At 38.5% G+C, this 26044-nt stretch overlaps 1 protein-coding gene and 1 long non-coding RNA gene across 6 annotated transcripts in view; both read left to right on the top strand.

The window, feature by feature from the left end:
• The window catches only part of LOC136857289 (modular serine protease), a 177436-nt gene that overhangs the window by 144509 nt on the left and 6883 nt on the right, over window positions 1-26044 (top strand). For 4 of the 5 annotated variants that reach the window (XM_067135823.2, XM_067135824.2, XM_067135825.2 and 1 more), the window contains one exon: window positions 3733-3962. The exons of the other annotated variant lie outside the window; for it this stretch is intronic. In XM_067135823.2, the coding sequence (XP_066991924.2) occupies window positions 3733-3926 (194 nt within the window). In that variant the 3' untranslated portion in view covers window positions 3927-3962. Of the gene's footprint in view, window positions 1-3732; window positions 3963-26044 lie in introns of those variants that run through there. 5 annotated transcript variants of the gene reach the window in all.
• Window positions 3965-7717, top strand: LOC137496950 (uncharacterized). Its single transcript, XR_011017540.1, has 2 exons — window positions 3965-4974; window positions 5179-7717. It is a non-coding gene; the product is annotated as an uncharacterized lncRNA (long non-coding RNA).

Here is a 26044-nt window from a genome sequence, read left to right as displayed (position 1 = left end):
TATCGAATTATTTCTTTCACATTATCGGTATGATCAACCCTCTAATGCTTCTATACCCGGTTCACATTGCTTCCAACCACCCTGTAAATTCTAGTAGATGGGATAATCACTTATGTACATGATTTTAAAAAATTCGAGCATTTTATTACACACAATGCAATTAAATCAAGATTAGAACAAAAACAGTCTATAATGATATGTACTTATCTAGTATATATGATAGCTGCAGTAGTTAGAAAAATTGAATCTAGTCACTGAAATCAAAACAAGAAAAATAAAATGTATAGTTCACATTCTGCAGCAAGAGCAAATTCCTCTGCAACATCACTGAAGGAAGAATTGGTAGGGAAAAAGAGGGCAACACAGAGGATGAACTGCAAGACCCACGCTTAGTTGAAAGATTGGATCTAGACAGAGATCTATGGATACAGCGAGAAGGCTTAACCTTTAGAAGACAATGCAGTACTTAGCTCATGATGTCTTCCAAGTGCCTAGTAACATTTCCATCTGATGACACAGAACGCTTGACTGTATCTGAAAAGGGTATGGATCAAAAAAGTTTGGAAATAAGGTTCTAACTAAATTTTGTCATGAGCAATTTTCCTGTAAAACCAACCAAAAGAGATGCATCAAGTTTTAGGTTTTCCCCCCATCTCAGGCTGAATTCTTTTAAACAGCATAAAGCCAAGATCTTGCTCACAGTCATCATGTACTTTAATAACAGCAAGTTTCATAAAAATTGACGAATTAATTAATTAAATAACTGAATAATTTTCCTGTAACAGGCAAAAATTAAACTTAAACCTACAAAGGCCATTCTTCATCCTGTCCAATATAAAAATCAGGAATACCGAGCGAATTGGTCATGCGGTAAGGGTTGCACAGCTGATAACTTGCTTCAGGAGATCGTGGGTTCAAATCCCACCATTGGAAGCCCTAAAGAATGTTTTTTTCATGTGGTTACCCATTCTTGCACCTTAATTAAAGCATAATTGCTACCTTTCCAATCCTAGCTTGTTTTCATCCTTCCACTACCAGAAACCTTTGATGTGTTAGTGCTATGTTAAATCAGTAGAGGGAAAAAAGAAAATACAGTGGACGCATGCGGATAATTCACTTTGCAGTTACTTAGCGGGCCTCGAAGAGGGTTTTTTTAAATATATATATATTAATCATCACATGTACTAAAATAAAATCTCTGCATCGTTTAAAGGAATTTCACTGTGATACGATGAATGGAGACAAATTTTTCTTCATTGTTATAGTAGGCCTATTTGCATACTGGAAGAAGAATGTTGCAAACTTGAAAACATTAGAGCATGTTGTCGCGAGTGTTATAGCACAAATTTCCTTGTCTTCACAGCCAAGATATTACAAGAGGAATGCACTTTCACTCAGAGCCGAGCCTAGCCTACCTACCTTACGCCCCAAGGTCACTGATCTACATTTATTTGCCAATGGTGGATGTGTATAACCTACTCACACAGCAGTTTAGAAATGTGAACATAGGCATGAACATGCGGAAGACCTTTTTAAATTTTTTAATAATTTAGGTGCGAGAGTTTTTTTACAATTTGCTTTACTTCGCACCGACACAGACAGGTCTTATGGCGACGATGTGATAGGAAAGGGCTAGGACTTGGAAGCGGCCGTGGCCTTAAGATACGGCCCCAGCATTTGCCTGGTGTGAAAATAGGAAACCATGGAACACCATCTTCAGGGCTGCTGACAGTGGGGTTCGAACCCACTACCTCCTGTGAGAGTTTTCAACTGTGATTTTTGATTGTTTAAGTTTTCAATATGAGCTGTCGTAAAATAAAATATAAAAGGTGTAAGTGAAAAACTGAAAAAAATAGTTATTGTTGGCATAATCCACATTCATTTTGTAAAGCTAATGTATTTTCTGTTGTATATTCATTTTCCTCTATTGTGTCTTGTAATGTAACATAAAATGTTTTCATTACTCTTTCATTTGTTCATACATTTCAAAGTTCGTGCATTAATTACCATGAATTATCGAGAGTTCATTGTATGAGGTTAATATTTGTTTCACGTTTCTTTCATTTTATTTTGTACTTAAGTCTTCGTAGCTAGGTCCATAATTATTTGGCAACTTCCCCAGATCCTGTCATCATCGGTTCTCTGTCAGCAGGTTTGGCTTGCATTTTCCAAGCCGACCTGTCTTCTGTTATTCTTTTAGTCTTCCAGTGGCAGTGGGCTCTCAGGAGCACATGAACACCCAGTTCTAACGCATATCACGCATTCATGGATACTGGTAATTCAAAATTGTTTCCTTATTTCGACCTGATTTTGTCAATCAATCGAAAGCATTTGACTTGTATCAAAGCTCCCTTACACTGACAGCTGTTCGTTTCAACTGACAATGCCAGGGAGCATACTGGAGATTTTGCTACGTGCCTAAAGACTATACTCATGCGCATTGTGATGATGTCATGGTTTATGCACAGATATCTCGATAAGCGAGGAGCACGGTAAGGAATGTGCCTTTCCGTCTACAACTGCCCTCAAACCAGAGATAGTATTACGGTTGACCACAAGGGTCCGCCACATCCCCTGTTACTGTTGGCCACAGTTCCCAGAAGTTACTACTGCATTACATCGCCGGAAGATTTTGCTAGTAGCTCATTCTGAACAGGTGTTCGTAATCACGGGAACAGAAAGCCAGAGCCTCAGCCAACGCCTGAACGACTCAGTTTTAGTTTTCTTGTACACTCACAGATTAGTCTCGGAAAAATATATCCTCGGTTATAAGGGTTCTACCACATTATGAGTAGAGAGCAACCGTAAAAGGAACTTTTAGTGAAATGATTTAAGTAAGTGATTTTGTACTTATTTGCATTCTACTTTGGTATATTTGAAACGTGAGCACAAATTTTGCTGTGAACCCCCTGAAAGTTCGGTCATGAGCTGCCACTGGTACCTTCCAATAATTTTCATACTGTCCATCATCTGATACCTCTTTCTTCCTCTCAATCTTCTCCCTGCAACTTTTCCTTCCAATGCCTGTGTTAATAAATATTACCTTCGTAAACAGTAACCTAACCAATTCTTCTTTCTCTTTCGAATGGTTTCCAGTATTGTCATCCTTTCTTCACCTACTCTTTCCATTATTACATTGTCCTGCCTGTTGACCTTCTCCATTCTTCTCTGTACCCACATTTCAAAAGATTTCAATTTTATTTCTTCCTCCCTTCTCAAAATCCAAGTCTCAGACCCATAAAGAGCAACGCACGATACAAAGCACTTTATTAACATCATCTTAAGGTCCATATTCAGTGGCCCCCTCATCAGTACCCTTTGCTTCATGTATACTTCCTTGACCATTATGATCCTGCTCTTTACCTCATCCAAACACTCATCACTTCTGATTGTGCTTCCTAAATATCTTAATGCAGATATTTGTTCTATTTCTTCACCTGAGAGAACTATCTTTGCTGTTACATCCTTCTTACTCCTGATCATTTCCTTAGTCTTCTTTCTGTCAATTTTCATACCAAAGTTTTCACACAATCTGCTCAATTTTTCCAGTATGTTATTTATCATTTTCTGCTAGGACCACTATGTCATCAGAAAATCTGCAGACCAGAGTATTTAAATTTCCTCAATTAACTATATATTATTCGCCCATTTGTTCCTCTGTCCACTTTTAGCTCCAACAATTTCTTGCCAAACAATTATATGTAATGAGAAGACGCTTCATGACTTTTTCAGGTACTGGTGTGTGCAATGGAGACAGCGGGGGCGGACTAGTTTTCCAAAGTGAAGAGGACGATTTATGGTATCTTCGGGGCATTGTGAGCAGTGGTGTTAGACGCAAACGTTCAGAAATCTGCTCCAAGGAACATTACTCTCTCTTCACTGATGTCTATCAGTTTATACCATGGCTGAAAAAAGTTTACTCATAATCTAGAATCGTGCTATTCTCAGCATAATCTATCAAGCTGACTCCAGAAATTTTGGAACAGAGATTTAATGGAAGAGAATACATATTTTATAAACATTTATTTATGCAGATAATGTATTTACTGAATATAATGTCAGATAGATATCTCTGTCCAGACATCCCTGCAGGAAATTGAGCATGACTCGACATAACATTTCAACAGGAATCCTAGTCATTTCCTTTCTTACTCTAGCTGCCAGTTCTTCTGTCGTAGCAGGTCGGGTATGACAAATCTCGATCTTATGGTGACACCATATCAAGAAATCACAGGGCAGGGAAAGGTAATAAAAAAAAATAAAAAAAAGAAACACACATAATAGGATAAAGATAATGGCAGGTCAGTGTGAGAAGAGGAGCAACAAAAATAGGAGATTGTAAAGTCGGATGATCTTTGGGGACCACCATTCCTTGAAATAACAGTTGTTATTGATATATGTGCTGTGTGTGCCATTGTTGTCTTGTAGGAGAAAAGTGTTGATCTGTTGTGGAAAACTGGCAGTTCATTTGCAACAGAGTTTTCCAACATGGCACCACTCAATTGTTCCACGATTACTAAATGGCAGATGTACGAACAGCATTTATATATACAAGGGGACTGAAAATAAGTTGTGGAAATTGTAAGAGGACATAGCTGTCTTGCTTGACAACGCTGGGCGGTGCACTATCGTAGTAGGTGACTTGTCGCTCACTCACATGTAACCTTACTAGTATTGATGGCGTATCGCTGAGCAACATCTGATCATCACGCCCAGATAATGTAGAGTCTTTATTCTCATTATCATCATCATCATCATCATCATGTGCAAAGGTATCTTGAACCGACTGGCGCACAAAAGTGTAATACTAGTGTGAGCACAGTGCATTGATTTTATGAAGCATGTTGGTAAACACAGTACATTTCATGCATGCCAAGTGCACCATACTACAAAATAATCACTGAAATGATACCCATGTAACATAACTGATGTAATAAAAGGAAATATTGCAAGCACGTTCTGTGGTATTGACAGGTATTAGATAGATAGATAGATAGATAAGAAATGGGTGAGCCCTGTTTTCGCAGAGCTCCACACGTAGGTCTATGAAGACCCTTTGTGCCCCTTGAATGGGTTTGCCTAGTCCAGCCCTAGTGCTCCTATAAAGGATACCAGTGTCCGGATTTTGGCGTTCCTGATGTCCTCCAGGCTCACGAAGTGTGAGCCCAGGATTGACAGGTATTAAAGACTGTTTAGAACAAAGTATCCTAGGATGTAGGCTAATAAAACTAAGTCCAACATAGATCCATAAGTTATTATTGTTTTATAGGTGTTAATCAGAAATGTACAGCACTATTAATGACGACCATCTATACGTTATTTAGATTTCCTGACATAACAGGCTGGGCCATCCCAGCTTGACTTTAGAATCCTTAGGCTATTGAGAAGATATGTTTAGCGATAATTGAATTCTGTTGTTAATTGTTTATGAATCATACATACTGTGAATATCAATTTTTTTTTTTTTTTTTTTTTTTTTTTTTTTTTTTTTTTTTTTTTTTTTTTGTAGTGTGTTGCACAGGGCACAAACATGAAAACTTACCAGAAATAATGCTTTAAATTTATCCTTCCTGATGCCCCACTTGTCCACTCGCTTCCCCTACATGTGTTGAGTCATGCAATGCACACTACAATATTGCTTGCCAACTGCACAGCATAATATAAACAGCTGATACCATGCATTCCTTAGTCAACCGCTCATGTCTGTACTCTGTTCGCTAGAAGAGATTCTGATCATTTCTGCATACCCCATGCATTTTCCTTGGGAACATTGATTGCTAATATTAGTACTCTTCACTGCCAACGTTCTATTGAAAATTCCGTGCACTACGTTGCAGGACATACAAGAGAGATGAACCAGTTACGCCTGGCAATCAACTAAAGGGTTTAGGAAAAATGGATGATGGATTTTCTCTTATATTATTGGGTTTATTACGCCCATAAATTTTCCATAACTTATTTTCAGACACCTATATATATATATATATATATATCATTCAGTGCTATTAACTGCCCACTACTGCACAAGAGGTTTCGAAATTTCACAATCTTTTGAGTCACACGTGATATCACAAGTCTGTAATAACTTGCAGAATAGTGGAATGTGGGACAATACCAAATACTGAGCAGTCCTTGCTAGTTCATTATTTAAACAAGTGCAAATACTGACAAAATTTCAGCTGGAAATGATGCAAAGGTGGCAGGAGAAAGCTGCCAACTTCTCTTCACAGAGGATTACATTTTGTATTCTAGGATTTTAAAATTTAACATTCGGCCAGGCGCAATGCTCAGTATCACATCAACGGGTACGACGAGCACAATAAACATCATCTACAAATATTTTACTTGTAACTATTTAAATTTTGTTTAAATTACCCTTTGAATTAAGACATAACTTTTTTCTTTTTTTTTTTTTTACATTAATTTGATTTCAGCTACTTCTGGGCTTTGATCCGTACCCAGTACTCCCTCATTCTTTTTCTCTGAATTCTTCCCCTTTCTTCCATCCATGTTTACCATCTCAACCTTATAGAGCACTACGGATCCCTCTTTCCCCTACTAACTTAAAGTTGAACTACATAACAAACCTAGCCAGCCTTAATGGGTTTAAGGTCGAGATGGTAAACCACTTAATTCACAAAATCAAAAACAAGTTATCCACGAATATCATACCCGACAAACCAAAAAGAACTAAATACACCACTTTCACTTATAGTAGCCCAGTAGTCCATCAAATTGCGAATACTTTCAGTAAACATAATATGAACATAGCCTTTCGAACGATTAACACAGCTCAAAACATATTTTTTAATCATAATAAGATTAATTACGACAATAATCCACATCCACGTCTACATGAGGCATTTTCTGGTTACACGAAATTGTCGTCTGACCTACCTTCTTTTATTTGGATAATTTTAGTAGTGTTTTCGGCAAATTCTTCAATATTTTTTAGCACTTCTCGACCTACTATGATTTTTATTCAACTTTCCAAGACGTCTTAATCAATACCGCCTCCAATTCGACTAGGTATTTTCATCCTAATTTTAAATATTGGACTCTAACTCCATCAAATACTGTATCTTTTAACTGTATTGTTCTTATCCTGTGAAGCCTTGCTTTTGATATTCTGTTCTTCAAACGTGATGTATACTGTTCAAGCTTTTTATCAAAAAGATCCATTTCAGTGTCAGACATTGATTATTTTTTTAAAAAGCAATGTGTGACAATTACTTTTTGACGAACGTTTTAATTTTTCAAAGTGATTTTAGTATAAGTTCTATTTTATTGAATATTTTTGTGCTGTAATCATTATGCAACCACAGTATCAACACTTGTAAATGTACATCAATATGTTTTATACAAATTGTTAAGATTCCTTAGACCAGTGTATGTTTTAAGATTGAATGAGGCTGATGATGCCCAATAAATGGTGGGCAAAACATGTACCTTTAAAATTCTAGTAATTTCTATATGTATTTAACCACACAATAGTGGAATAAATTCTATTGAATAGGTGGTATTAAAATTACTCCTTGTTTAAACTTTGTGATTAGCTATTTTTCAATATGAAATAATGACGAGAATAATGGTTTGTAACCAGGATAATGTAGGGTTAAGGTTTCCTGGATAGTAGAATCGTGGTTAACCCGCAAAAGTTAAAAATAGAACAGGCGTACTGAAAGTACCATTAAAATGATAATAAATTATACTAGTATATTGTTTTTTATTAACTTGCTCAATACGTTGCAGTAAAAGTAGCACTTAGCACAATTAATAAATGGAAAAATAAACAGCACCTTTTCCTTGAAACTAACAGGGCCAAAAAAAATATTCAGACTACCTAACTTTACTGTTTCAGAAAATAATCAGTCATGGTTTCCTGCTCTTGTACCGAGAAACACTTTTTCTTTATTTTGCTTCTCAAGTTTCTCAAAACACGTTTTTCAGTGATGAGAGCATCATCCTGGCAATATTATCCCGACCCTTTGTAATTCTATATTACTGTAACTCCTAACACTCGTGCATTTTTAGTGGGTTTTTATATATATATATATATATATATATATATCACGGTTAAGCCACAACGCGCTTGATCCGATTACGGTAAATCGAGAGTTGAATGTATGGTCCTGAGCAGGTCTGTTCAGATGGAGCCACTGTAATAACATGCTATATCTAGATTTTGAAGAGCCTCCATGGCTCAGACGGCAGGGCGTCGGCCTCTCACCGCTGGATACCGTAGTTCAAATCCCGGTCACACCATGTGAGATTTGTGCTGCACAAAGCTGAGGCGGGACAGGTTTTCTCCGGGTACTCTGATTTTCCCTGTCATCTTTCATTCCAGCAACACTCTCCATTGTCATTTCGTAGCATCTATCAGTCATTAATAAATCACTTTGGGAGTGACGACCCCATCATACTAACAGCATATATCTGATTCATGCATTACCTCCCTGACCCGGTCAATGACTGGAAAACAGGTTGTAGGTTTTCATTTTCATCTAGATTTTGAATTAGGTAATATCTCAAAGGTGCCGGCCCCGTTGTGTAGGGGTAGCATGCCTGCCTCTCACCCGGAGGCCCCGGGTTCGATTCCTGGCCAGGTCAGGGATTTTTACCTGGACCTGAGGGCTGGTTCGAGGTCCACTCAGCCTACGTGATTAGAATTGAGGAGCTATCTGATGGTGAGATAGCGGCCCCGGTCTAGAAAGCGAAGAACAACGGCCAAGAGGATTCGTCGTGCAGACCACACGACACCTCGTAACCTGTAGGCCTTCGGGCTGAGCAGCGGTCGCTTGGTAGGCCAAGGCCCTAAAAGGGCTGTAGCGCCATGAGGGAGGAGGGGGTGTATATTTCAAAGAGCCATTCACAACTTGTAAAAACTGAAAAGCCAGAACAAGAATACAATGCACATACAAGTATTCAGAATAATGTAAAATACTATCAGATGGACTGTTAAATTTGTTAATTAAATATTAAGAAATCATATTTTATGGGTGACTCCATTATAAGTGGGCATGTACCTAAACTATAGGTCAACTGCATAGTGCAGTTGTTTGGGTACTCATCTCGTGTATTCAAAGTTACGGAATTGAATTACAACATTTAATTATGAAGATCAAGGTGGCAGTGAATGAATACAGATGTGTTATTGATGTGTGCTAGTTTTTATCTAATTAAACTCACTTCAAGTCCTTTTTCAACACAAATACTAGACTAAATGTGAGTATTACGACTCAGTGTAAACATCGAGGGCTGGACTCGACATAATATTATTTACTTAGAGTAAACTTTATTATTTTCTGCTCTACGTGTAGAAAACCATTAGGACATTAATAACCAACAGTTGAACATCATAATTCAGGGAGGCTTCAAAGCCTACCACACTCAAAGAAATGGCTTCTTACCAAGGAAATCAGTCCGTACATATCCTTACTGACAGTTCTGCCCATAACGTACCCAAGCAATCTCAGATAAGTTATGCTTCTGTAAAAAAAAACACAAACACAAACACACACACAAAACTGTCTATTACTGATGCTCATGACAGAATCCCAATAAGCAGTGGCATGCATTGAATCACACCTACCCCAGCAGCGCTGGGGTAAAGAATTTTGTATTTACATGTTTTTTAATTCCCTACAACGTCCCTTTATCAAGTTTTTTAAACAGCTGCAAACGGCTGTCAAGGCAAAGTACAACTGTTTCGATAACCTGTTCGCTTTACCGCAGTCCAGGTCTCTCCAGCGAGCTGCGTTTCGTTATTGATGCGAAAGAGCCCTATCCCAGTGAAATTGAAGTCGCTTGGTTCAAGCTTCCTTCTTGTGGGCTGGCGGAGTGATAGCTGTTGGCTTCACTTGAGCAGCTTACGGCGGCAGAGCAGCTAGCTTGGGTACATATTAGTTGTTATAGTTAACACTCGAAGTGTTCAGCTCCACACACCAGTCTACAAGTAGAAAACAGTATAGACACTTGCAGATAGTCTTGCTAGTAGAAACAGCTATTTCCTTAAATCAATTGTAATAAAAGTAATTATTTTATTTTTGGATTTTGGCATGATGAAGTTTTTGGTAGTGATTCATTGATGGCATGTGTAGAGTACGTTTTTCGATGCAAGCGGGAAAATATTTAGGTTGTCCAGCATGAATATGGAGCCAAGCGCAAAGTAAAATAATTTTGTATTTGGTTGCTCTGTACGAGTGGGATTGCCTGTAATGGCGATATATTGTGAATTTTTATACGTTCATCTTGGATTATAGGTGAAGGTTTCACGAGTTGTGTGACACTTTTCGTGAATATATCAGTGGTATACGACATGAGGAATATTTCCCCTTATTTGTTGTTGCTGTACTTACGCTCAGTAAGCCAGTAAAACTGTAAAACTTCAGCAACGTTAAAATATCTGCTAAATTTTGTTACCGCCACTGCCGTGAATACCAATTCAGAAATATGCGTGAGTATGTGGTTGAAAATAATCTTATTCAAGTGAGTTATGATAAATAAGTTCTTTAACATCTTATTTACTTATTTATTTATTACCTGATATGTTTGCTTGCTATATTTCCACTTAGTTATCGAGTTAAGTTATAAAATAATAATGTTGGCTTTATAGAGAGAGTTGGGGCTGTCAAGCTTTTTTGTTTTTGTTTTTTAAGCAGCTGGGGTAACGAATGTGTTCACCGCATGCCACTGCCAATAAGAGACTATGTCCTTGCTGTAGGAAAAATAACAGATCCAGCTAACATACGTTATATATCTCGTATTTCGAACTCAAGAATTTGCCTATTGCTACTGAACACACAAACTGTTCAGGAATTGTCACTCAATCACCCTATAATCAGAATCAATCTCAGACTTAATTGTCACAAACAAGTGAGAGATTATGTCCTATTTTACCCAACAAAGTCATTGAAGAACACTTACAACAACTGGGTATCAAACTAATGTCATCTATATCCAGCCTAAAGGCTGGAATGATTATTCCGGGATTCACACACATTCCTAGCTTCAACTGACAACTATATGTTAAACCTGACGATTTCAATAAACTACCAAATGCACTGCAAATATGTTTTGAATGAACCAATTATTGGATCTACACTTCCTCAGACGTTCCCACCTGTTTTATTTGCAAAAAAAAAAGGCCACCTGGTTCGAATATGCCCCTCACTATCCGAGACTCTAGAAGAAAACAATCAGCCACCTAATCAACATTCAGTTTCCTCCAAGGAGGACACCTCCAACCCAGCAAATGCAACTATGAATTCTCAGCAAACTACTGACCCTCAGCAAATTACTGAACATTCTAATGATGCATCTTCTTTCTCTAGAACCCCCCCCCCCCCTCCCCCCAACAGGACACCTCCCTGAACTTGAACATTTCAGTCCCAATATATGAAGCAAACAAAGAATCACTCATAATTAAACCTCAAGGAATAAAACAACCCTTACCTGCAAGTGGCTCTTCAAGTAACACTTCCAAGGCTGATATTAATTCCTTCTTAGGTAATTATATCTCGGGATATGATAAAACGGATGATGAATTTCCTGTTCTAGGATCACATAAAACCCAAGACACTCAACAGCCTAAGAAGAAACTGATTGTATTAAATCCCCTCAGTCTTTAAGAACAACTTCTTCCTGTTAAGGAAGTAATAGAAGCTAATCCCTCAAACTTTATTCTTAATTTCATACAACTCAAAAGTTTATTTGAAAATACTAAAGAAACATCAGCAACAAATATCTTACCTATTGCATTATCTTATACTTCCCATGTTGAAAATCTCATAGAGAACCTGCATAAACTATACCCCTACTTCAAGACAAAAACACTAAAAACCAGAGCACCAGACTTGTAAAGAAACTACTCGTTGCCATAAACGGAGAAAGCAATAGGCCTACTCCAGATCAGACAATTCCAATAACTGATAAGGATCAAATCTAGTAAATACATCTCTTAAAAGCCATCATAAATTCTTGGGTACTGCAGTGGAATATTAACGGATATTACCCTCGATACAAATATCTACAACAACTTATTAATGAACAACAACCCAAAATAATTTGCTTACAAGAAACTAATTTTTCAGATAACTACGTAGAGATATGAACCAGTTACGCCTGGCAATTAACTAAAGGGTTTAGGAAAAATGGATGATGTATTTTACAGCATATGACAAAAACAGCAACAGTCCCATTCATTCAATCTATTCATTTCTTTTGCGTGGTTGTAAAAGTTTTGTGCCTCTTTGTCAAACATCTTCTCTGTGTCTGTCAATCTCTTACTCTTCAATCATCTCTTTTACCTTCTGCAAATTATTTTTTCTTCTCATCTTTTAACTTCATAATCATTTCTCAGTGCTAGAGCATTTTCATATCAGATTTTGTATTTCAAGAGCTTTCTGATATTCTTCATGGAATCACTTGGCCCTAAATACTGGCAGCTGCCTTTCCAGTTCTTCCTCAGCTGTGGTTGTATCAGTATGTTTAAGTTTTTGCTACTGATCATCTACAGCCATCTCTGTACTTTCCTCAGATCTGCAGCCTGTATTTGTTCCTCCAATCTATCTTTGTATGCCTCAGCTTCTTTGCAACTTTCAATTAACTGATTGCAAATCTTTTCTGCTTCTGTCCACCTTCCTTTTTTTAACATAGGCCATCCCCTGTCTTAACTTTAACACTACCATCCAATGGTCACGGCCACAACCTGCACCCCTGTAATTTATTTCTAATATCCACAACTCCTGATCCAAAACGTTTTCACACTAAAACATTATTGGTCTGGTTTATTCTGTTTCCTCCAGAGAAAGCCAAGTTTCCAGATGAATTCACTTGTGGGGAAAGTAAGTATTGTGACGGGTCATATTCCTACTTGTTGCAAAATCTATCAGCTAGACTCCATATCATTCAATTCCTCATGTATACTGTACTTGCCAATAGTTGGCATAGTTCTCTCCTTATTTTGGCAGTCATGTCTATAGAGTGATCTTCACATCATATCTCTGGTTTATTGAATGTCACCTCCAGTTTCTCATAAAACTGTTCTTTAAACAAATACAGTGGAACCTTGAATTGCGAGCATAATTCATTCCGGCAACATGCTTGTAATCCAAAGCGCTCGTATATCAAAGCAAGTTTTCCCATAATAAACAACTGAATCGCGGATGATTCGTCCACAACACAAAAAAATATATATATATTCGCATACCATTTCTAAAACAAAATATAAAGAAAAATTAATTAAAGTGCACTTTTCCTTACAATAGAATCATTGTTGGTGTTGGGGAGACGAGAGATGACATGAGAGAAGAGTTACTGTGTAACATGAATTTCACTAACGGAATCACTGCTATCTGTTGGCTCACTGGAATTGTTTTCTTTTCGTGCAACTTTAACGAGGAACCTGTCCAATGACTGTTGCTTTTGCCTCTTTTTGAGGATCTCACGAAAATGTGACATTGCACTGTCATTGAACTGATTCATCGCTCGCACTGCTACAGCCTTATTCGGGTAGTGTTTTTCTACAAAATTTTGCACCGTTTCCTACATTTTTCACTTATCCCGAAACTCAGTTGAAGTGAGAGATTCCACTGACTTTTCCTCCTCTTCCCTGGACGAAATCTCCATAACTTCCTCCTGTTGTTTGCGATGCAGGTCCATCAGTTCATTGGTGGTCAGTTACTGGCTATGTTCTTCCACAAGCTCTTGAATGTCCACGTCATTCACCTCCAGCCCCATAGTCTTCCCTAAGGACACAATTTCATCGACAATCGGCAGCTCATTGTCACCAACAATCCCCTCAAAGTCACGTCCAAGAACACAGTCAGGCCCGCCACAAGCGGAAGTGAGAGTTCTCTTGGTGACTCTATCCCAGGCTTTATCGATGATCTTCAGGCAGTTCACAATGGGGAAATGATTTCTCCCAAACTCTCGGAGGGTAAGGTTTGTTTCTTTGGTCACTTCGAAGCATTGGTGAAATAGTGCTTTGGTGTATAGCTTCTTGAAGTTTGAAATGACTTGCTGATCCATAGGCTGGAGTAGTGGAGTAGCATTGGGAGGAAGGAACTTAACCTTAATGAACCTGAATTCCTCCAGTAAGTTGTCTAAGTCGTCCTCAAGGCCTGGAGGATGAGCAGGAGCATTGTCCATAACCAGCAAGACTTTGAACGATAGACCTCGTTCATCCATTCAAGAAACAAACAGGGGAGGGGAAAACGTAGGCACACGTGACGCTCATACTGCGGAACCCCACTCGCTTATCAAGTTACAATTTATTTAAAACGTTTGCTCGTCTTGCAAAACACTCGTAGACCAAGTTACTCGCATTCCGAGGTTTCACTGTACTGAAAAATTCCTCACATCCTCAAATGTACATATTCTTTCATATCTTAATATGACCTCTACCAGTATATAACTTTAATTAACATATTGTCTATATTTAATATCTTATAGTCATGCAATATCTGAATATACTCAGAAAAACAATGATGCTAACATGTTAAAAAAAACCTATCTCTTAGTTATCCAAAACTGTAGTATATGAAATTTAATTATTGTGTCGCCTTAACAAAAGTATGTACTGTACTGTTCTTATCACAAGCCATAGGCTCGTGGGACCTTTTGTCACCAATATAAAAATAAAATAAATTAATTAATTAATTAAAAGCCATTCAAGCCACAATAAATGGCCACATTGTTGACTGTGGAATGAGATTTAATTTGCTTGCCAGTAGTTAGAGCATAGCTGTCACACAAAGACATCTATAAAACACTAACTAATGAAGATAATTCACTCAAATTTTGCATTCATGTCATTGAAAGTTGTTACCTACCCATATATCATTCCTTGAATGACTGCTGGCTCAATACAGATGTTTCATCTGAAAGAATTTCAAAAAGTGTGGATCTGTATACTGTAATAACATTGTAATTTCAGAAACACCGCTATATCCACAAAATGGATATACTGTATAGCAGAATTATTGTCTATATTCTCAAATTTCCAATCACTAAGGTTTTGTGCCAATGGTTGCGAGCGTTTGGAAGGACCTGGCGCGACACTTTCACTCTCACTTTCCTCAATGCTTTTCGCACTCGAGTAACTTTCACTGTTGTATCACTATCCTCGAACTCTGATTCATTTTCCAAAACTTCATTATTGCCACATTCGCCATCTATAACACTGCCTACAAGTGCTTTGAAACTCTCGTCGTTGCAAAAAATATATCAACATCTTAACAGTTTAGCTACTTGCACATCGTCTTGCTAATAAAAATAGAGCCAATATATGAAATCAATTGTATATATAAAAGAATATATTTTAGTCTTGGGTTTCAGCATGTACACCGGTTCCACTGCATAATGAACACTGATGAAAATAAACTGTTGTTCAACAATCCCAATGTCACGCAGAAATACAGACAGCACTGTTTATCAACAGTACATGCATGCCTCTAGTTCCTTAGCATTTATTGTAAGAACTTACATTGCAAAGGGAATCTAATATACGAAGATAAGCGAGACAGTCATTGCGAGCTGAGCTCATCATTTGATTAAAGTGCCTAAGCACTGCACATGACTACAGCTTGTCAGAAGATGTGAAAAAGTTTAATAGGTTCAAAACTGATCACCACATGCCAATCAACTCTTTATTTTACTATTACTAAACAGAACATCTCTTTAAAATCCATCATTCTGCCCACCATACTCCTTGCAGAGCAGCATTATTCACTCTATATTTTTATTTTATTTTTTTCGGGGTGAGATGTTAGTCCGACACACAGGAGGAGCAGAATACCCCATTTAGTCTGGATCATCACCTTCAACATATCCCGCATGGGAGGACCTATAACTAAACGACACTGCTGGCATATCTCTTCAGTTCATTTCACAATGTAGGACCCACCACAAAGGTAAGGATATCACTGGTAGGAAAATAACACATACATATTGTAAATGCTACATGAATGTATGCCAAAATTGACCAATCAATCCTGATCTGCATTTAGGGCTGTCACCCAGATGGCAGATTCCCTCTTAATTGTTTACGAAATCTTAAATTATTTCGAAGAATTTAGAAATCTATCAAACATCTCCTTTGGTAAATTAATCCAATGCCTAATTCCTCTTTCAATAAAGTAGTATTTGCACCAATCTGTCCTCTTGAATTCCAACTTTATCTTCATACTAGCTGCAGTACGCGTCGTTGATGGAGAAATCACACAGCATGTGCACAATTACATTTTTGTCCACTCCTCGCATTGTTCTCCAGATTCTGAGGCATGTAAGTGGGTGTGCTTCTCCCTGTCAATGGCTTGTCATGAAGTACTGGCCAATTTGTTTGGTTGATACCCGCTTCTCTCATGAAGTTCCTCATTGATACATCTTGATGGGGGCAGATATTGTCGTTGATGAAAATGAATTCATGAATATCTGTACAAATGGTTGAAGAATGTCATCAATGTACTGCTGGGCAGTTAACATCCTTCGAATTGGTATCAAAGGTGTATGATGGTCAAGCATAATCCCAGCCCAAAGCATTACCTCCAAATGCATGCACCATTTTACTTTCCAAAACGTCCATTAAGTCTCCACACCTTTTGATGTAGTGTATCTGGCCTAAGAGATATCCGAGTTTCATCTGCAAATATGACATTATGCCATTCTTCCAAACCTCAATTAAGATGCTGGATGGCCTATTTTCTCCTCTCAGCATTATGATGAATAACTGACAGAACACACTGAATCTGTCAAAATGACAGATTGCATAGTTTGTGCAGATACATCCCACAGGTGTACAATGACTTTTGGTGGATTCTTCAAAACCTTTGAACATACTTCACAGCTCTTCACTAGATGTTCAATGTCACGACTGATTGCTCTCCAGTACACATAACACCTAGCTAGCCGTTTCATTTTCGTTATGCCAATATGGGTGAAATACAATTCATTAAGAATAGTTAAGGAGATATTTTGGAATAATAACTCATATTTCCGGAGCAATATACCTGTGGATATTGTAAACATTGTGTCTTCTGGCATGGATTGGAGATCCTTCACTATCTCTTGTAGATAATAATAATAATAATAATAATAATAATAATAATAATAATGTCAGCAGTAATACTGGCATTTGAAATTTGAAAAAATGTCAAGGAACAAAGTTGATTAACCTCTTCATTGATCTGAATATCAACAGTTTTAAAACTCTGACAAAAAGGTGCATGTGACAAGCAATTGATAATTGTCATTTTCCTTCCCCTTTCTACATTTCAACCTCAAATCAAAATCTGATAAAAATGAGGCATAATGAAGGAGACAGGCCAAGGTCACCAATTATGTCCAAAAATTCTGTTAAGTCTCAGACCAACAAAGTTTGTTCCACAGACATAGTTATAGAAACAGCTGACTGCAAATATCAATCAAATTGACTGTAGTTCCTTTCAAAGCTGGTTAACGATTTCCATGCATAGGCAATGGGGTTTTCTTGCCCATTCACAATATGGCTAAGAACTACTGCAATGCTACAAGAGGTAAAGTAGGATTATACAGCACCAATGCACTATCACTGCATATTTCAGCCTTCATCTTAAACTGATCCACAGGAAAAAGTCCAGTGAAAACGTTGCCCCTTTTGTAACAATTATTGGAGTGAGTATGACATTGATGAGAAGTATGGGATAAAACTAGAGTAATCTGTGATCATTCCAAGGAACCGCCAAACTTCTTGCACGTTTATGAGGCGTAGCATCTGAGACTGCTCCTACCTTATCTGCAGATTTCACGATCTTGTTTTGCTCTAGGATATGGCCCAGACAATCAGTGTTTTAAAATAAACTAGCACTTGGCTCTGTTTAAATGTAAGTAGATCTCTGAGAGTCTTTGTAAGCATGACTTGAGGTTTCTTACACATTCTTCTAGACAGGCACCATGTACAATGTCATCAAACTATGTTTTGCATTTTGGTAGACCTTGTAGAATTTGAAAAATTATTCTTTTGAACTCTGAAGGGACCAGCTTAATCCCAAAACTCAAAATGTTCATTCAGTATGTGCCTCTGTGTGCACCAATTGTTTGAATGACCAGAAAATATAAATAAGCCTTGGAAAGGTCTAATTTACAAAAAATATTTTGAGTTGTGCTGACAGCTCTAGATATCTTCAATGAATTGAAAAGTTTGCACACTCAACCCTTTCATTCGCACCACATCTGTAATCCATACCGAGCGTAACATCTTCATATATACATCAGCAACCATCAATCCGTGACCACCCAGTTTGAGAAATGACAAAAAACATACCCTAACCAATAATAAAATGGCACTCTTTTAGTCCATCTCCAGACATATTACCACTAAACACTATAATAAAGCTTAGGTATGATCAGGGAGTGAACACCAATCACTTGTGATTATAGGAGTAATGATGTCAGCATGCTCCAATGGACCTAGTTCCTTCTCAACACATTCCCTGAGTGCACACGGTACATCTTTCTCTTGTAAATGACGATGATGATGCTAGTTGTTTAAAGGGGCCTAACATCTAGGTCATCAGCCCCTGATGGGCTGAATGAGACGAAATATAATGCCAATTTAAGTTTTAAAAAATCCACTGACCACAATTCAAAACAATCAGTGGATCCAATCTGCAATGCCCCACATTCCCAGAAACTAACATAAAACAATAGTATTACAAACTATGGAACTGCTTCACTGCTTCTAAAGCACAATCCTGAATCAATGATGCATGTTGTCTAAAGGGGCCCAAAAAATCCAGGTCATTGGTGCCCCATAATGGTACTTACCAGTCATAAAGTAGAACCATGGTATTTGTCATGTTGCAGTACCAATCAAAAGTAGCGTACTCACGGTATTCCACACATTATGGTACCACTCACAGGTAATGTAATACGCACATGTAACGCAGACCTATGGCGTTTCTCGCATAGGTGTACTAATCACATGGACTCATACTATCCCTGGCGTTCCTCATAGTGGATATTAATCATAGGCAACCTAGACCCACGATGTTTCTCACATAATGGTACTAATTACAGGCAACGTAAGCCCGTAGTGTTCCGCATATAGTGGTACTAATCATGGGTACTGTAAATCCCATCCTGATTTACACCCTTGCTACCAATAACAAACCTATTGTGTACTGAACATAGTGACACTACTCGCAAGTAAAGGCAACCCATGGTGTTCCACACGTGATGGTACTAATTACAAGTAGTCTCATCCTATGTGTTCTTGAAATTCTTGGGAATTTATACATGACATCATCTATTCTCAACACAGAATCTTAATTCAGAGACTTTTGAAGAGTTTTCTGATATCCAATCTATCCAATCACAGCCAACCAAAGAGTCATGGCTGGAGAACTACACACAATTCTGCAACAATGGCTGATTTACAATGGCATCAGCTTTACCTCTACAGAGAACAATATTTTTGGAAAATGCACAAAACTTGGGTGGCTTCAAATAGATACCGAGAATCAGAGAACAAACTGATCTTCTGTGAGGATTCAATATCTTGCACCAAAGTAAACTTCCATTTTCTGTGAGCTACCATTAATCATGTTCCCTATCTATGGGAATCAAAATCATCTGATGGCCAGGCAGGCATCAGTTTTTGAAAATTAGAAAGTCTCTCATAGTGCAATGGCACCATTGGTGGCTCCAAGTAGCCTACGCAGTAATCTCCACGGTATGCACTAGCCATGCGTCTTGGCAGGTGTGCTATTTACCAACTGATGAGCCCAACTTAGCACACTGAGGTGAAACACTGGCAACCAGGAATGAGTTAGCTGGAAAATGTATAATGTTCAATAACGGACCAACTATATTAAGGTAAGGTAAGGGTGTATTCTGCCCAAAGGCAGGTCCAAACCTCCACAGAGGTGTGCCTGAGTGGGAGTTTACGTATGGTAGGGTGGCTAGTCTATTTCCACTCCTCCATTCCCTTACCCTCCCACCAATAGCACGTGGCAACCCATCCAAATCTTGACCACGCCCAATGTTGCTTAACTTCGGAGATCTCACGGGATCCGGTGTTTCAACACGGTTACAGCCGTTACCAACTATACGAGTATTATAAATTTAATTTGTGACAAATATTCTCTATGGGAATCAACATCTATATCATTAATCATGTACTGGAATTAATTTAAAAGAAAACAACAATACCAGTGTTACATGGCACAGTATGTATTTTGTTCCATACTGATAATCGATATAGGGTTCCCTCTCTTCAAAATGATAATTTGAAGTACGATGTACTTGTTTATAATCAGTTTGCTTCCTGGAAAGAGTTGATACAGACTTTAGCCACATGTCGTCCTTTACTGCACGACTGGCACCTGAATCTTCGTTACCGATTCCAAGTGCACAATAGTCTACTTTGTTTCTCTGTGGCTGGAAACTTGGAGACTGAGGATGAGACGGAACAATACGCGATTATGGTTCAGACTTCTATCACTTTGATAATGATCACTGCAAGGTTGACGAACCTGTGACACTTGATTTATATCAGTCTGGGCATCGCCTCGAATGTTTAGATCCTGCATGTGACATTAGTTCCTTGGTCCACTTCTATGATAGTCAAATTTTATGGCATCAAGTTAGAGCAGCTCTTCCTTTATCAAGTTGTCACGAATACTATGAACAAACTGGGCATGTAAAAACACTTCAGAAATGGACGGGTTTGTTGACATTCACATTTTACATAGTCTGAGAGGTTATGTTGTAAAGGAAGTAGTGTTGCAAAATGGCACTGTTCTTCTTCAGAGTGAACATTCGCAAAAAACATTCAACTAAGTCGCCATATTTCACATCCCGCAGTGACTTTTCTGGACGTAGGAAAGAAGACTGTTTATTGTATTGAAGTGGACCAATAGAAGCACTCAGCAGCTGTGCTTTTTTTCATAACGTCAGTAATATTCTTAACTTGAAATTGTTCTGAAACAACCTGTTGATTCTGAGATAGTGTATTGTGGCAAATAAAGTAAGCAATTGCTGCAGTAGGTTAGTATCCATTGAAATCAAATGTGCTGAGAAGAAAAACTAGGCTGTTACTTACAAATTTAGTGATCATACAGTACAGTAGATATCAAACACTAATGTAATTTTAATCACATTTTTCTCCTCATCACCACTTCCTATATTTTAAAAATAAGTGTATGGCACATTTATTTCATAACACAAAAACAGAAAGAAAAAAGAATGTCATGGGTAATACTACACAAAGGTGAATCACTCAAGATAGCAACATCTACTTAAAGTTGCAACAGGATTCATGCAATGGTATGACCCGCTTCATTATCCACACACCCTACAGAACCTCCGGGAAGCTCTTTAAGAAGAATGGGAGCAGATTCCCCAGGACAAGATTGCAACATTCATCAGGAGCATGCCTGAGAGGTTGGAAAATATGATTAAACCAAGAGGTCGCAATTACTCATAAAGTAAGTACAATACTTACAATCCCCATAATCATGAGTTGCCTGTATGACAAAGTATATTAATTCCTATTTGCATGTCTATCACAAAAGATTATGAGACAGTTCTAAATAATTCATGCATAGGTAGTGACTTTTTTTTTTAAAATTACAAATGAAAACATTCAAAAGGGAATTATAAAAAAGTGTTCACTAAAGATGGGGGGAGGATATCTAATAAGTACATAATATAATATTCAAGTCTCTCAAAATTTATGAGAATTTAATATAAATACCCGCTTTTAATAAATGAGTATTAATTCTTTTTGTGCTAGTAAGGTGTATAGTTGAAAATATCAAGAGAAAGAAGGTAAATGTGAAGAAGTCCTAATTCACATTATAAAATATAACAAAGCTCCTCTCAATTTTTTTCAATTAGATGTCTGTATGAGAGTGTGTGTTCAATCAATCAATGATCTACACTTAGGGCTGTCGCCCAGATGGCAGATTCCCTATTGTTTCTTAAATGTTTTCAAAGGATTTGGAAATTTAAACTTTAATAATGGGTTGCCTATTATGACAAAGTATACTAATTTATATTTGTATGTCTACTACAGACAGAGTTGTAAATAATTCTGTGCTTGGGTAAGACTTATAAAAATAAATTATAAATGAAATTTGAATGTGTTGAATGGGGAACTAACCTGTGTGTAAGAAATGGAAAGAAACCAACAAGTGACGAATCACGTCATATAAAGAAAGATAGAACATATACTGTATTAGGATAAACACAAGGTCAGGTCAGTGTGGAAAGAAGGAGCAACAGGAAGAGACAACTCGTTCCTATCTTTCTGTAGATTACTTAATGAGTGTATATGCAGATATCAAATGGAAAAGCTAAAAATGAGGAGAGGAATAAACACAGAGAAAGCATCACAGGTCAGCTTCTACCATGACAGCAACAGGTAGGAGAAACACAATAAATGTGGTAACTTGAAAGGATAAAATTTAGACCCTTCAATTTGGCAGCCACGGGATTAATTACGGTACAGCTAGAGCATTTATTTGCCTGTATGGAGACGGGAAACAAGAGAAAAACCATCTACAGGGCTGTCTATAGTTAGATTCAGATCTGCCATCTGATCTCCCAAATGCAAGCGCATAGCTATGCAATCCATCCTCAAGACACTGGGAAACAGAAACAAACTCATTGGGTACCGAGAGGAAAATAATTACACAGTTTTCATTCAAAAGCCATGGGCATATTATTTTTTTTAAATATGACAATGGATTGACAAGCATAAAACTGAAAGCTTTTATTTATACTATTTTATCACTCGACTTTACTTGCAACTTTTTTTTAGGAACATTCACTTATTCCAAGCATTAACTAGCAAGGGATTAAGCTCAGACATCATTTTATTAATATTACTGAACTATTTACAGTGTGTTCATAATTACTACTACTATTAATATTTTATCTGAATAGACAATAATTACGATTTGCTCTGAGTGTTTAAAATTTACAATTACGTAGGCCATCCAGAAATTAAGTTTCCCTATTTCTTTTCTTGTAAAGTAAATGTATTTAGCCAGAAAATATGAGCATGCGCGACAGATCTATGATGTAACAATCATACCGGCTGGACAAGTCCCGCCTGGTGTCAGTAGCGCAGCAGCAATGGCACGAAATGGCGGCTTTTATTCTTTCTCCCGCCTGCAAGGTTCGGTCTGTGATAAATTTTCTTAATGCACGATACATGGCGCCAATCGGAAGTCATCATCGGCTGTGTCAGGTCTACGGGCCAAATGTCATGAGCGAACACATGGAGCTTCGCTGGTGTAACCAATTTACCAAAGGTCGTCAAAGTCAAAATGTCCATGATGAAGAGGGCCATGGACAACCATCCCTCATCTATAACGACCTTGTGGAACTGGGCTGGCAGCACATTATGGAGAACCGTCACTTCACGATTACGGAACTCAGCAGCTATTTACCGCACATATCGCAATCCTTGTTGCATGAAATTGTCATTAAGCACTTGCTGTTCAAGAAAGTGTGTGCCAGATGGGTGCCAAAACACCTTGATAACCAACCACAAAATACAGTGCTTAGGAGCAGCACTGACATTTCTGCAGCGGTACCATGATGACGGCAACAAGTTCCTTGACAGGATCATAACATATTTCCAATATAAATGGGCCTTTATAATGGAACTATCTACACTAGTGTCCTAAAGTTAAGCATAAGGGTACCAGGAAATAGACCGCACGACATAAGCACCTACCAACCTTACATGTTCGCTCTGTATAGGAAAGGAGTGCTCCCTACTTTGACTAGCAGTGTAACCGCAAGGTAAACATAGCCAGTGCCTGCGCCCCATATTCCCTCAGTCGTGTTTGCCCTGTTATAGTGTGCAGAGTGTAGCCTCGTGGTAAACGTAACAACATAATGGTACGATGACGCCGTATGGACCCTGTTTTGCAGGGTAGAATACTCGGCTGCCTGAAAGCAGGCCAGACACAGACCAAAGTCGCCGCATCCTTGAATGTGCCACAAAGTGTCATTTCCAGGCTTTGGAGACTATTTCGAGACACAGGAGAGGTTAGACATAGGCCAGTACCAGGTCGACCATGGACCCCACAGCAGGACCGATATCTGGCCTTAACCACCCAACGAAATCGGAGTGCACCTGCAAGACAATTGTCGGCGGAGATTGCAGCCGTCTCAGGGGTTGCAGTTTCCCAGCAAACTGTGTGCCGGAGGCTCAGAACAGCAGGGCTATTTGCCCAAAGTCCAGCGGTGTGCGTCCCTCTCACTCCAGCACAGAGACGGGCCTGTTTACTGTGGAGCCGTCAACATCGAAACTGGAGCATGAACAAATGGACGCACGTGCTCTTCACAGATGAATCCCGCTTCAGTTTGCAGAGCAATTACCGTCGCACATTAATCTGGAGAGAACCGGGTAGCTGATACAACTGCACAAACATCGTGGAACGGGACCAGTATAGTGGTGGTGGCGTCATGGTGTGGCGCGGCATTATGTTGATTGGCCGTACGGACTTGCACATCTTCATGGGTGGTCCGAGGAACACTGTTAACACTCGTAAATACAGGGATGAGGTACTGAGACCACGTTAGACTCTTCAGAGGTGCAGTTGGTCCAGACTTCCTCTTAATGGACGATAATGCCCGACCGCACCGCTCTAGTGGATGAATTTCTGGCTGGAGAAGACAATCATCTGAATCCTAATGAACATGTCTGGGATGCATTGGGGAGGCAAACTGCATCCCATCAGCCTCCACCAAGGACCCTCCAAGACCTTCGCATTGCCCTTTCGGAGAAATGGGATTGACTGCCACAAGAGCTCTTGGACTATCTGATAGAGAGCATGCTACGTCGATGTGAAGCATGTGTAGCCGTTAGGGGTAACCATACACCCTATTAACAGCATATCTTTTTGTGGAAGACATTGCCAAGTTTTGTTAGTTGTCGTCGAAGGTGTACCTTAGCTATCAGAACCTTTCTGACACTGTTTTCTTGGATAAGTTGTGTGACATATGGTGTGTGATTCACCTTCCGTTTGTTCAGCAATCCATCTGACATTCCTATCAGGCGGTATGACCTCGTTTAGTGTTTATGCTTAAATTTTGGACACTAGTGTATATCAGAATCATAATGGGTGATGAGACACGAGTTGTTCACTTTACCCCGGAAACCAAGCAACAGTCAATGAATTGGCGTTACAGTGGATCTCTGGTCAGGACAAAAGTAAAACAGACTGTGTCGGTGCAGAAAGTAATGTGCATGGTGTTCTGGGACAAGTAACTATGTCGTCTTACTTTAAAAAGATAAACAATTTCTGGATGGCCCTCATAGATAAACCAAAACAGGTAATTTGCAAATAGGCTTATTTTTCACACTCTGAAGATCACAGTAGTTTATGGTAACTATAACCAGAGTAGAATATACACATGCACTATACGACCGTCGATACGTTATCCACATGTCACTTCTGATCATGTAGGTCCTCTGAAAGAACGGACTCTACATTAATCACCATCATCCTCCATTCTCCTTATCCAGCTCCTGCTAAGTCTGGGCATTTATGACACTTTGCCTTCCTCTCTCTTTCCATCATTTTATCCCAGTACAGGTTTCGTCTTAAAATCCTCTTTATTGAATCAATCCACCTTATTCTTGGTCTCCCTCACTCTCTTTCCCTCAAATTTCATCTCCATCATCTCTTTTGATATTCTTTTCTCCTCTTTCCTCTTTACATGTCCAAACCATCTTAGTTTACTCCTACCAGTTCTCTCATTTAGGTTTTCCCTTGTGACCTTCTGAGAAAGGAGACGAGCTGCTCAACTAAGTGGTATGTTCCGAGCTGTCAGTGGAGAGATGGCATGGAAGACATCAGCAGACGAATATGTTTGAGTGATGTCCTTAAAAGTAGGAAAGATCACAATATGAAGATAAAGCTGGAATTCAAGAGGACAAATTGGGGCAAATATGTGTTTATAGGTAGGGGAGTTAGGGATTGGAATAACTTACCAAGGGAGATGTTCTATAAATGTCCAATTTCTTTGTGATCATTTAAGG

Source organism: Anabrus simplex, chromosome 1, assembly GCF_040414725.1.
Source record: "Anabrus simplex isolate iqAnaSimp1 chromosome 1, ASM4041472v1, whole genome shotgun sequence".
Taxonomy (NCBI): Eukaryota; Metazoa; Arthropoda; class Insecta; order Orthoptera; family Tettigoniidae; genus Anabrus; species Anabrus simplex.
The sequence above is the reverse complement of the archived record's forward strand: the minus strand, read 5'-3'. Positions and strand labels throughout refer to the sequence as shown.